This window comes from Phaenicophaeus curvirostris, chromosome 4, assembly GCF_032191515.1.
Source record: "Phaenicophaeus curvirostris isolate KB17595 chromosome 4, BPBGC_Pcur_1.0, whole genome shotgun sequence".
NCBI classification, from domain to species: domain Eukaryota; kingdom Metazoa; phylum Chordata; class Aves; order Cuculiformes; family Cuculidae; genus Phaenicophaeus; species Phaenicophaeus curvirostris.
In genome coordinates this window covers 16279605-16294130 of record NC_091395.1, presented here as the reverse complement: position 1 = coordinate 16294130, position 14526 = coordinate 16279605, and the positions used below count along the sequence as shown (strand labels likewise).

Genomic DNA, 14526 nt, shown 5'->3' with positions numbered 1-14526 from the left:
TCTTTTTGAACACAATTGGAACTTTTACCAGTAGTTCATGCAAACATATAGGTATGCAAGTCTGCAAAAATACCTGCTGACTGACCAAAATACCTGCTGACTGACCAAGGATCCTAATATTTCATCAACAACACAACAGTTTGGGTACCTGATACTCAATGTCATCTACTTTGCAGCCTATGTTGCTCTCTATCACCAAAGTCACAATGCTGTTGAAATTCCACATCAGTATCAAATAAAAGTATCAAATATCAAAGTCCTGTTCTATGAAATATGAGTCGTTAACCTAACTGATCAATATCAAATGTATTCCTGACACTTCTACTTGGCATAGCAGAACTTTCTGTGGGTCACACTTTTTTCCTGAGTGAGAACAAAAGACATACTTTCTGGCAGCACATTTTGCAGCATTAAAACTAAAATCAAACAAATTGCAAAGATATGACACTCTCCACCCGTCACGCCCCCTGGATTATTCATTTTAGATAAAACACTTGACTTTATGTCATGTCAGTTACTGCCTCCAGAAAGACATTTCAGTCCATTTGATACTTAAATTGCAATCTCTGAAAGTGAAATGGAAGAATGCAGCAATATTTTTCGTATACTGCTCAGTATTGTGTAGTAGTCTAAAAACATTACTCTGCTTCTGAAAATGCATGTGTATTTTAACAAGTTTGCTTCCAAATGTCTCAAATAAACGTATTAATTAAAAAACAGGCACTTTTTAGCAATTCAGAGCTAGTGTACAAAAAAGATCTTTTAATTTTTTTTTTTTTTACTTAGAATGTAACATGTTCAACTTCTTTTGCATTACATATTTTTTTTTTGGAGATTAATATTTTAATAAAAAAGTTTAAAGTTGCTGTCTATTAAACCATCCTTATTCAGAAGCAGGTTAAAGCATACACAGTAAAAAGAATGCAAGTTACAAAAATAAAGAAAATTAGATTAACTTATAATTATTAGATGGTCACAGCAATTTATTCTCCTACCTGCTTTCCATCCAGTGTACAAAGTCTCTTGACTACACCCGAATCTAACTTAATGGCTTCTGTGATGTCAGTCAAGACCTGTTCGAAGGAGTGAGCAGTCTTCTTATTCAGCAGAATTCTCACAGCTTTCCGTGGTTTTACTCCACTCCTAATAACAGTCACTAATTTGGGTTTAATGAAATCTTTACTCTCCTTCACTTCACTCTTTGTGGATGTCAAAGACGTCAAGGATCGAGAGGACCCAGTCCTTATGTTCACACACCAGTTTGGATTGACATTCTTGGTGTAGTCAACTTTGCGATAAGGTTCATTGGATGCACATACATAACTTTCACCTGAAAAGAAGATGACATTTTCATAACTTAAGGGGTTGTCCAGCTATTTTTTTGTCAATTTCTTTAAAAAAATGAGAATTATTTCAGCAGGAGTGATTTCCCTGTATTTCAATCATGGACCATTTTAAATAGAAGACTAAATTATTGGAGATTTCCACCCAAACACACAATACTCTCATACAGTGGTTTCAGCAGCTTTCAAAGGACTTCAGGTTAAGAAATAACAAAAAAAAAAAACCAAACCCCACAATAAATGGTAACAAGAGGGTAGAAGATCATAAGTTCTGTCAGCAGAGCGATTTTGCAATTGCTTAAATTAATTGAGCTCACAGTACATGATATTAAGGTCATTCTACTAAGCAAATATCCAGGTCCTTCCCTATATATTTCCTCAACCATGTACTTCAAGATGTGTACCCACATAGCTATACTTAGTAAATTATTTTAAAAGAAGCAAGTTTTAACAGAATAAAATTCAAGCATCTCAAGATCCTTTCCCTGAAGGACAGAAGTAAGTTACCAGGGTTATTGCCTTTCTACCAAGGATACACTGTTGAAATGCATTCACTTCAACTTTTTTTAGACCAACAAAAACCTGTTGAGGCCACAAATAAGGCCTCGAGACTACCGGAACAGGAAAGGACATCTACACTTCCCTATTTTAATTCCCTTCCTAGTTCAAAGTCTGCACTGCTGCTATCTTCTGAAGTCATGAGATAGAGGTCAGAGGACAAAAATGTCATCACAGGCTACTAAAACACCGCTTTACATCAAATTATTCAAAATGTCACAAGTCATCATGCAGACCTAAGGAATTTGTTTCCTTTTCGCCATTCTTTGACACAATGCAAGGCTGGAGACTAACTGGCTTTTTTTTTTTTTTTTTTCCAGAAGAGGACAGTTTTCTCTTCAAACTGCCCTCAGTTGATTACCAGAACTCTGTTAATGGCTCACAGCAATATCTAAGAGGCAAACCATGATAAAAAGATATCTTTAACTCCAGGTAATTTCTGTAGCCCATATCCTCAGGGTCTCACAAAACAACATCCAAAGACTTTCTCAAACTGAGTATTGCCAGAACGATGAAATGGAAGCATTCTAAACTGATGGAACACACCATTCTTCCAGGTAGAACAATTGCCTATATCTTAAAAAGCTTAGCCTGTTTTAAGATTAAAGCTACATGCTCAAGGTCACTGGTGGAACAAACCAAACTCACCTCCTATATACACAGCAAAAGGAGTAGAAAGTATCCATATATCTACTGGACAGCATTGTAAAAGCTAGAAAACGCGCACCTATGGTTAGATACACACTAGAAAACTTTTAAACATTGTTTTTACTTTCCCAACTCTAGTTTGGAGAGCTGATTTAGCTTAGAAGCTGTGTAGCTTATTATAAAAGCAAGACAGTAAACTACTTTTGAGCCCCTGAAGTATTAGTGTGATCTGAAAGACTTTGTTGTGTTTCTTTTCCCATACCAATTAAGACTGCTTTCTAATTTATCTTCCAGTTAGACATTCTTGAAAGTTTACTTGCTGTATTTGAAAGAAAACAAATTGGAATTAAGTCAAGTTAGCAGTGATTTTGTTTGGGGAAGTTTGGCAGCCAGTTCTGCCTCCACAAACATCAACTAGCACTGTACTCCACTACAGTGCAGAGAAAAAATTTGGTGTGAGGTTTTATGAATGCCATTGCCTTTGCCTGCATTCTTCCTCTTCACTCATCCCCATCATTCCTCCTCATATTTACAGACCAAGTGGTGTACAAAACAGTAACCTACACAAAATCAGACTCCTCCTCTTTCCTGTAAAATAAGCAAAGAAAAATGAGCTGTTTTCAGCCCACAAATTCCTTGAATGGGATTTCCACACAGCTGCACACACACTAGCACTAATGTACAGATAGGAGAAAAAATAGTCCACATAGCTTAGGAAGAACTGTGGTGTCCTAGAATCTTACGCTGCCCCAAAACTACATGCTAAGCTGCAACAAGTCTAAGCAATCTAATTTAATCAGACCTGCTTTGAGCAAAGCATTGGATGAAATGACCTCAGGAGGTCCCTTCCAAACTAAATAATCCTATGATTCTAAACAGGTGGACAGTTCTCTTTCAACAGCTGTTTTCAAAGACTTTTCACTCATTTATCCTGTTATTGCAAAACAACACGAAATATTAAAGTTCTGTTACAGCTACAACAGAAAGCAAAGGCTTCTCCCTCTACATCCTCTAATATTAGATTCAAAGGACTGTGCTTATCTCCTGAACAATTTCTAATAAGCCACAAAGCTGTCTACCTTGTTACACAGCGTTGCCAATTAAGAGGCATATCAAAGAAGCTGGTAGTTCTCATTCATACAAATAGACTTACTAACATTACAACTCCCAATCATTGTGTTCTCCCCTCTACAACTAGTTTACCGTGCAATGCAGAACCCTGGCATGGTTTAACACCAGCCAGCAACTAAGCAACACACAGCTGCTTGCTCATTCCCCTGCAATGGGATGGGGGAGAGAAAATCAGAACAGTAGAAGTGAGAAAACCTGTGGGATGGGATAAAACCAGTTTAATAAAGTAAAGCATATGCCACACGTAAACAATGCAAAAACAAGGAATTCATTCACTATTTCCCATCGACAGGCCATGTCCAGGAAAATTCCATCACGTGTAATGGTTACTTGGGAAGACAAATGCCGAACGACCTGCCTCCCTTCTTCTTCCCCCAGCTTTATATGTTGCAATTGACATTATAAAGTAAGGAATATCCCTTTGGTCAGTCAGGATAAGCTGTCCTGGCTATGTCCCCTCTCAGCATCTTGTGCACTCCCAGCCTGCTCGCTGGTGGGGTGGGGTGAGGAGTGTAAAAGGCCTGGACTCTGTCTAAGCTCTGCTCAGCAGGAACAAAATATTCCTGTTAATATCAACACGGTTTCCAGCACAAATGCATAGCATAGCCCCATACTAGCTACTGTGAGGAAAATTAACTCTACCCAGCCAAAAATCACCACAACTCCCTAGGACAGTTTTTTCCACTATTACATGCTAAATTTTTTATGGATCCACCTAGCAAGTGACTTCGTCTTTTGTGTGTGCATGTTGGTTAATAAAGCTAAATATTATTTCCTCCTACAAAAAATGAACAGAAGGTAATTTAGTCATTATTCTAAATGCATAACATTAGGCATTCAGCTTTGCAAAGTCCTCGACCACTTGCTTTGAAGTTTATTTATCTCCATAAGACTTTGGTAATATTTAATCATCTGATTATTATTTTTATGTAAATAACCTGACAGCATCTGTGCATGAGAATACCTTTCTAAACACACTGAGCGCCCCTAGAATCTCAAAGATTTTACATAAGCTTCAGTACATGAAGTCATCTAGCACTTCACAGTAACCTCTTCACATTTTAGCACAGTCTGTCCAGCTGTGTGCAAAAGAGTTAAATAAATTCTACCCTAGCAATCAGCACTACAAGGTACCTCAAAACTCACCATCATTGAACGTGTTCAGAATTATCCTTTCAAAATAAAAAGAAACTTAAGAAAAAAAAGTATCTGGCAAACCTGATTGCAAAATTTCGTATAACTGGCACACACGACAATGACTAATTACTTGAGAACTCTGGTGTATTACAGATTGTTTAGTGTGTGTTTTAAATTCCACGTCTGCTTCCTTACACCAATCATAAACTAAACTTAGTAACACAGGTTTTAACTCAAAACCAGATTTTACTGCTACACCTGTGAGGCAGGCACATATGGCAGGATTAGACCAAGGACTGTAAGTGAGAAAACACATGCACTGAGTGACTTCCTTGGTTTGTGACTTAAAGGATGAAGTTTTCACTTTACTGCTTAAACTACTAATGACTTCACTCACAGTTTCTAAGCTCTATTTGGAACCTTGCAAAATAATAAAAAAATGCTAGAAACAGAACATAATTGGGAAACTAATTGGCACTTTCTGCAGAAACAATGACTTCCTAGGAATAAGTTAAACAGGGATTTGTTCAGTTTAACAGGGATACACAACTGATTTTTCAACAGAAGAAAATATTTAAGGAAGAAAAAATACTATAAAGTTCACTAGAGGAAACTGTCCTACAGAACAATGCATTCAAAAAGCACGCCTAGGAAAACACCACCCCTTGATGAACAGGCATTAATTTTTGAAGACTATGTATGCTATTGTTTAAATTCGTATTTTAGCCACCCTCTGAAGTAGAAAATCCATTTATATATGTCTCTCTGGAAGAAACATCAAGTCAAGTCATTTGTAATACTGTTATCTCTCTTTTATGTTATATTTTGTAGGTAAAAACCTGGAAGTGTAATGTTATATATAATATTTGCTAACAGTTTTAACGCATGACCTGATTTTAAATCTGCTTGTGATCAATTCATGTGTAAACACACACTTCTGATAATCTCCATACACTGCCAGCAAATTAGCATTTGTAAAATGTAACACACAGCACTTCATCTGGGTTTAAACCAAACAAGTTGATTTCAAACATTGTTAAAGTAACAGATAACTAAAATCACAACATAAATAAGTTTGTCTGTTTCACTAACTGCCTTAAATGAGACTTTTCCTGTGTCAAGTATTAACATGTATTAATTACTAGGAATATATTTTCTGAGACTTTGGTGGTATTTTCATCAGGCTATGAATGATAGTTTCTTTTTGTCATTTGTACATCTATCAGCCCTAGAAAGTTGACACAACTCCACAGATATGTATAAACAGTACTTTAAATGTTTACATTGCTGACTACTATATACTCAATTTTATGGTTGAAAGACCCACTTTTCACTTACAGTCTTGAAAGATTTTTAAGCTAATGCATCCTAGCCTTGATCAGCACATTGTCACAGAAATCACATTACTGGAAATAAATCCCACATCATTAGCGTACAAAATTAGCATTAACATGAATCAGCTCCTGAGTTTTTCGACCAGATGATGTAGTAAGTCACTGATGTAACATTGAGATTTGCAGGTAAAGAAGTAAACTACAGACTAATGAAGCATAAAAACCTATTGAGCAGGACTTTCTTTTTTCTTTTTTTTTTTTTAATTTGCTGCAGAAAAAGCAAGAATTGCAGACATAGATTACAGCTGGGACTCTGAACTCAGCCAAACTATTCCGCAGCAGAAAGCTTAACTAGGCTGCAGAGCAGTTTTGGCAGAAGTCTGAAACTCCCTTGTAAATTGGCATTATAATTTCAACAGAGCATATGTGACATCCATCCAATGTTTCACGAGAGTACTCAGAGCAATCTAGAAGTGTCAATTCTTCTATGAAGAAATCCTGCTACCACCAAAAATTCTTCAGTGAGGCATATGCTCACTTAGAAGAGTAACATCTGCTGATATTTTGGGTCACAATATAATCAACAAATGGAACAAGTTTTCTTCCGATTCTGTCTTATTAACATTAGAAAAACAACTAGAAGACATGAAACTGCCTATTGACAGGGAAACATTACCTACATGTAAATAACTTACTTATACTGCATTAATAACCAGATGCACTATCCAAGAAGTAAAACCTGCAGTGTGTATACAGTTTAAGCACACTGCAGAACAATTCCAGCTTGAGAGCTAGCAGTCTAAACATGACACTCACCATTCCCTCATAATAGTAAAATACAGATGATGAAGACGGAGATAAAAGAGAACACAAGACTGCATTGGTCAGTCTGACTAAGTCATAGTCATAGATCATCAGTTGCCTTAATACTGTATTTCTTACTTAATAAATAATGTACAAAGGTTTTCTTTTGCCATCTGCCTCTTCAAAACTGTTATTCACAGGATAAGCACCTAGTGCACCTTTCAAGCTATAAAGAGGATAAAGAGAGTAGGGCATATGTGAACTCTCCAGAATTCAGCCGTGGAATTTCAGGTACTGAAAGGAAAGGAAGGATATGTTTTGTCCTTTCATATCAGAAGTACACGACTTGCAACTATATGCATTTTTGAGGAAACACAGCTGCCTGACAACTTGAGGGTTCTTCACAGCACAAGTGTTGTGAGTTGAAGCCCACTGCTAGGCATTTGACAAACAGCCTAGAAACATAGAATCATAGAATCACCAGGTTGGAAGAGACCCACCGGATCATCGAGTCCAACCATTCCCACCAATCTCTAAACCATGCCCCTCAGTACCTCAACCACCCGCACCTTAAACACCTACAGGGAAGGCGAGTCAACCACCTCCCTGGGCAGACTGTTCCATCGCCTAATGACCCTTTCGGTGAAGAATTTTTTCCTTATGCCAAGCCTGAACCTCCCCTGGCGGAGCTTGAGGCCATTCCCTCTTGTCCTGTCCCCTGTCACTTGGGAGAAGAGGCCAGCTCCCTTCTCTCCACAACCTCCCTTCAGGTTGTTGTAGAGAGCAATAGGGTCTCCCCTCAGCCTCCTCTTCTCCAGGCAACCTAACTATACCTAACTATATTGCAAATAATCAGCTCAAAGGGTAATTCATGTGGGAAGGGACATCAAGAGGTCATCTAAATACCAGATACAGCAGTGTTAAAAGTAATCCTTTGTGGAATTACTTCTAAAGAAAAGAAAGTTATTCCATTCTGTGGTAGCATGCATTAAAATAAAGCAAATCATAGTTTCTCAAACAGGCTGGTATTAATACAAAATATTAGGTTCTCTAATGTAACAAACTGAGAAATCAAGTATTCTTAAAGTACACAGAACTACCTCACTGATCAGACAGTAACTAATCTGCTTAGAATCTAACGGATGAACATGCAAGACCTTAAATTTCCTTTTATATAGAGACTACTAAAGAAAGACTTGTAGACATTTCATTTTCCCCAGCATTAGGTTAAAAACCAAACTGTGCATGCCGTGCAGTGGGTCATGTAAGAAGAAATTAAGTGTATAACATTAAAAAGTCCTGGGTCATGATATTTGAAACAAAAGTTTCTGAACAAGATGTCCTGGCTTGGTTTTTGCAAGACCTTAACAAGTACAAACTATGGCCTGAGATTCACATAAAGCATCATGCTTTTAAATGACACACTGCATAACAGAAAATGATACATCTTCCACAGGTTAAAACATCCCTACAGAAAGAAAATTGTTAGTCCCCATGTTTTCTAATTGTGTTCCCCTGTGAAACATATACAGCAGGGCAGGTTTCTAGGTACATTTCACCTATCCATCTACCATTCCTCAGCTTCTTCTAGTGGAACTCTTTAGTTTCAAGCCAAAAGCTGCTTATTCAGTATAGCACAGTAGTTATTAGAGCTACTAATCTAACTTTAGGAATCACAGGAGAGTACCCTTTTTGTGTTCTGTAACACAAAGGCGAGCAGATTTCCAGAACAGTATATTTACAGCAAGTATAAAAGGGCTGATCTAAAAATAAAACAACCCTTTTTTAATGAAGGATTAGGTTATTTAGATCTCTCTTTCCTTCCTTTCTTTAACAGAACTTCCCTCCTCATCAGTTTCTTACAATTCCTTCACTTTCACATCACCTCCAATAACCCTGTATAAGTCACGATCTTTCCTCATCTACAGCATTTAAGTTCCCCACGCACTTTTTAAAATCTGAGATGACAATAAGGATTTTAGCAGATGACTAATTGCTCCTAGATCTCCTTTGACTTTATTTAATCAGAAGGTTCATTTGAGAACTACCTACAAGTTTTTACGGAATCACAGAACAGTTGAGGTTGGAAAGGACCTCTGGAAGTCATTTAGTTCAGAGCTTTCATAAGACAGTCAAGGCCACCTGGTATCAAACCTACCTCATATCACATGCCTCCTCCACAGTAAGTAGTTAACCCTTTTCAGGGAAGTTACATATCTCTCATCCCCGAAACTAGGACATGCACAGTGGCGGAACTATTTTATTCTGCTTGGATGAGACGTTAACTAACAATTACATCCATATTTCACATCGATATCCCACCACTCCAGGACTGTGTAACTTCAGCATCTGCTTTTGATGTTTTTTCAATCCTTCTTTTTCAACCCTTCTTTGCTAAACCTGCTACATTTGCCTCTTTTTAAAGCATTTTGGCTTTAGCACAGGAAGGTAATCATACCTTTCAGAAGAAGCAAAAGTACAAACTGCCTATTTGGTGTTGCCATCTGCTTGCCCTGACAGGAGAAAAGATATTGACTTAATATAATAGTGTGCATCCACTAGGATCACAGGCACTTAAGCAGGATTAAAATGTAATATGCGGTAACAATAACAATGATCTAAGACAGAAAATACTTAGATTGTTCAACACCTCATCTGAAAAAATATCCTTCTACTCTGTATTAGTGTGCAGAGCCCATTTCATTAAAGCAGCTTATTGTCCTGTGCTAAGCATCCTGGCAATACACAAGAACTGCTCTGCTCAGAACCTTCCCATCTCCTGCCTAAAGACTTCCCTTTAGTTGCCTGTTGATTGTTTGCACAACTGACAAAACTACTGACATTTTATAAAGGATTGTATTAACTAAGCATTGTAGTTGAAAGAACAAAGACTCTCAGCAATATTTCCTACCTAGGGAAGTAGAAAAATTCCTCATTGCATACCAAATCAACGTAACTTTTCTTGCCAGGAACAGAGTTGACACTTGGTTTCCTGTCCTAAAAATCCAACCTCTCCCAACTCTGCAGCACACCTTAACAATCAGGGTTCTCCATGTCTTCCACTACCAAGTTAATGAGAACACTAGGTAGGGAGACAGAGCATCACTGAAATCAACATAAAACACAAACTAAAGAAGTACTAAAGAAGTGCACAGTTGTTACTGTTACCATAGTGTCACAGTCTATGAAAACAACATTTTCAAAGAAACTGAAGGACATAGACAAACAATTGATTAAGTTAATTTTGGTAGAGAATAAAAAAGAAACTATTATTCAAGCATTGCTGCTGAAGGGAAAATATAAAATTACAAATGGTATCTCCCGTTCCAAAGTAAAAAGTAGTGCAAAGTCTGACAGTAAAGTTGAAAAAAAAAAAGTAAACTATAAGCAAGTTCTAATACTCCCACTCCTCATCTCTGGATCTGTCTGCTCAGACAAGATCAGGAGCAGACAATGAAATTTGTCACTCTTTTCATTCTAAGAAAGCAATGAAAACCGTCAACTTGTGAGCCACAATGTTCCCTAATCCACAGGGGCTGGGAATATAAAGTATATTTGCCTAAGGCTTGCCCAACAGAGCGTGCTTTTTTGGCTGTCATATCCAGTTATGAAAAGCAATATTCTTAAAATGGAGCTTTCCAATTTTTGACTAATAAATGTGATCTGGTCACATTTTTAACTGACTCAATCTGTAATAGTAATATTTGAAATATACACTATGCCTGTGAATTATCTATTTTCCTCTTAAAATGATAAATGGCAAAACAGATTGCTAAACACAGCCAAAGCCCAAAAAGCATTCATCAGTGACTCAATTCAGCTAGTTTGGACTATTACGATACAAAATTTGATATATTAACCTGATAAACAGCAAATAAGCCCTGAAGAGCTTGCCTGCACCAGGGTACGACAATGTCCAAGAGCTACAAAGCCAGGCTTCAGCTGAGCGAGGTTTAATGCAGACCTTGCTGGCTTGGCAAGGGTGGCTGAACACTCACTTTGTGCTCACTTCATAGAGCTGCCACTATTGAACCTGAACTGCTGCAATTTCATGTACCAGTTCAACAATGCTGACGATGTGCAAACAGACTAGTCAATTAGGTATTGCATCAAGCAGTCATGTTTGGTCTGGTGGTGTTCAGCCTGCAGCTAACATGCACAATAGTACTTGTAATTTTATTTTTCTCTCTGAAAATTAAAAAGCAAATAACAAAACATCATTCAAAACTACTTCCGGTGCTACTGCAGCTCAAGCTTTAGATTGTCACGGATGTTCAAGTATATATTCTAGAGCAGAAATTCAAGCTTGCTGTGCTGGAACGACAAGAAAATAAAAATTGCCAGAACAAAACATCTGACAATGAGCTCATATATTACAGATTCACTGCTTGTTTGCTTTCTTCCTGCCCCTGTATAGGCTTTCCTTTTCCTGTGTGGTGATTAGACTTACACTGGTGAAGTTTTTGGCATGCTAACTGGAAAACATACTAATCCAATTACGATGCTACAGCATTTTCGTAAGGTTCCCAAGAGTTGCAATGGCACAGATAGATGACTAAGTAATTGGGACTCTTTTTCCCATTTTATTTCACGATAGAAGCATATAAGTGGCATTTCAATTGTTAAATTTGTTTTGCTTTATTCTTCCAGTGAAGAGCAAAGACAAAGATAACTCTTTCAATGAGACTTCAAAAAGACACAAAGTAAGTTTTTGCTTTCCGTTATTAAGTATGAATATACACTGCATTTATACTGTTGTCCAGCATGTCATTTTGTCTTAAAGCCATAAAAGCTTAAGATTATTCCTGCAGCATTTCAAAAGTCACCCCAAGTTATTAGTTTATCCAATTTTTGCTTCACCTCCTTTCCCTACTATTCCCACTCCACCATCTCATTTTTCTTTTAGCTATCCCTAAACTCATCACCAAATCATGGAAAACTACTTGGTTGATTTCACATTTATTTTATTACCAGCATCATCATTCCACTCTGCAATCCTTTCACATTTTCCCTGTTTTGAATGTGAAAAGCCTTATGATAGATCACATGATGGGGAAAGTCCTCAGGCACTATGTTACTATTATAAAACACACTTGAAATCTTTTTTGAGTGAGACTCCTTTTGTGTAGCAACTGCTGCAGCCTCCTCATTCCTCTTGAAAGTACTGGAGTGGCTGGTCTCTAACTCCCAGTGCCTTTACTGGTGGATTATATAAAGGTCCTCAGATTCCCTTTCTCATCAATTTCTCCAGGTGCGATTCATTACTGCTTTGAAAAGGGAAGTTTTCAAATAAAAGCTTAAAGGATACACAGTTGAAAACATAAAAAGGAAGAGGCATTAGAAAACCTACAAATTGTACTTCATTAATGCAAATCAGCTAGACCTGGCATACAGCAACTGGGTGGAAGACTGCAGTGATTGAGGTATTAGATACTTGAAGAGGAGTCCAAATTCATTATGAACCTCACAGTGTGTGCAACATAACAAACACATTTGAGAGGCTGATTCATGTAATACTGAGTTTAATCTGTATTTTAGAAATCATGTGAGAACACGGGGGTAAATATAATTCCCTACAAAGATGTACACATTTCACCCATAAAAAAGTACTTCTAGCCCCATTTTGAGAAGACGTCAAGTGCTACTCCGCTCAGATTTGCAAGGTCTACATAACCTTAGCAGCTAAGTCCCATTTCAAAAGCTACTTAGGGACAATACTGAAAAGCACTGGATCCTCTGAAATGCTTTTGGAAGTCAGACATGGTAGGTAGTTCCCTCTGCAGACTCTGATCACATTTGAAAATGGGACTTTACACTACTTGGTTTTATTAAGTGGTAGGGTTTAAAAATCCTTGTCAAAGCACAGTGGCTTTCTCTTGGAAAACTTAAGTTTTGTGAGACATTAGTGGCACCGTAATAACTGTCAAGAGAGCTAAATTCACAGAATCACAAGGTTGGAAAAGACCCACTGGATCATTGAGTCCAACCGTTCCCATCAATCACTAAAACATGTCCCTCAGCACCTCATCCACCTGTCCCTTAAACACCTCCAGGGAAGGTGAATCAACCACCTCCCTGGGCAGCCTCTGCGAGTGCCCAATGATCCTTTCTGCGAAAATTTTTTTTCTGATGTCAAGCCTGAACCTCCCCTGGCAGAGCTTGAGGCCATTCGCTCTCGTCCTGTCCCCTGTCACTGCGGAGAAGAGGCCAGCACCCTCCTCTCCACAACCTCCTTTCAGGTAGTTGTAGAGAGCAATACAAAATTACAGCATTTCCCTCTCCTATGAACAGCAATAATTGGAAGGTACCCAAGATTTCAGCATGGTTCTTTTAGATCACTGAAAAACCACTAGAGTCAAGGCAGACGGCACTCGCCCGAGCACTGGGAAGAATCACCAGGTTGGAAGAGACCCACCGGATCATCGAGTCCAACCATTCCTATCAAACACCAAACCATGTCCCTCAGCGCACGTCCCAGCGGCGGGGAACCCTGTCCCACTCACCCTCCAGGTCTTCAGCAAGGTGACCCCTCTCAGCATCGACCAAGGCAGCGACGGGCAAGCCCACCCCTGGGGGAGCCCCGCAGCCCCGCTCACCTTCCAGCAGCTCGTCCAGGCTGGTGAGCTTCTTGCTGCCGTCGACGGTGTAGATGGTGCGGACGCCCTGGGGCAGGTTCACGTTGTCCGACAGGGAGCGGGTGAGCTCGACGAGGAGCGCGTCGAAGGAGCGAAAGCGGTCGGGGGAGATGGCGTACACCAAGCCCTTGAAGTACCTGTCCCCGTTGCGGTAGAAGCGGGCTTTGCGGGCTTTCTTCTCGGAGCTGAGCGCCTGCAGGGTGCGGGTGCGGTAGAGGCTGCAGTGGGCGCTGTGCGCGGGGCTGGGGATCAGCCCGTTGCCCCGCGGCCCCGCGGCCGAGCCGCCTCCTCCTCCTCCTCCTCGCCGCGGCCCCGCGCGGTGCTGCCTCTTGTCCCGCTCCTCGAAGTGCTCCAGCTCGATGCTCCGGTTGCTCGCCATGACAAACGCCCGCCTCGCTCCCTCCTTCCCTTCCTTCCTTCCTTCCCACCCAAGCTCTCCGGATCGCTCGCCCACCCCCGCCCCGCAGCGCGCTCCGCTCGCCTAATTCAGCATCGCGCCCCTTGGCCGCGGCCCCGAGCGCCGCGGCTCGAGCCGCCGCCCGCGCGCAAACGCATCCCCCGGGCCCCAAGGCGGCTCCCCCCGCGCCGCCCCCCCCGCCTCTCCGCAGCCTCTGAGTCCCCGCGGCGAGCGGTCAGCGCGGGGAGAGGCGCCGCATCCCGCGCCCGCGGCGGGCGGAGGCGGTCGCCGCTCGGCTGCCAGAAGGAAACAGCCGCGGCGGATCCGGGGGCCGCGGGGAAAGCGGCGGGCGGGGCCGCGGCGAGGGGCGGGGGCGGCGGCGCCATCGCGGCTGGAGCGGAGCGGGGCGGGGGCGATGCGGGGCGGTGGGGTGGGATGGGATGGGATGGGATGGGATGGGATGGGATGGGATGGGGTAGGATGGGGTGGGATGGGATGGGATGGGACGGGATGGGATCGGATGGGGTAGGATGGGGGGG

At 40.6% G+C, this 14526-nt stretch overlaps 1 protein-coding gene across 4 annotated transcripts in view; it reads right to left on the bottom strand.

Moving 5' to 3' along the window:
- Nucleotides 1-13994, bottom strand: part of DCLK2 (doublecortin like kinase 2) — an 84037-nt gene extending 70043 nt beyond the window's left edge. For all 4 annotated transcript variants that reach the window (XR_011337323.1, XR_011337324.1, XM_069855342.1 and 1 more), the window contains exons 1-2: nucleotides 13552-13994; nucleotides 996-1330 (exon numbers count right to left, since the gene is read on the bottom strand). Coding sequence is in view for 2 of the 4 variants with exons in the window: in XM_069855342.1 (XP_069711443.1) it covers nucleotides 996-1330; nucleotides 13552-13969 (753 nt within the window). In the remaining 2 variants the exon portion in view is untranslated. The remainder of the gene's footprint in view (nucleotides 1-995; nucleotides 1331-13551) is intronic.
- Between the last annotated feature and the right edge of the window lie 532 nt (nucleotides 13995-14526).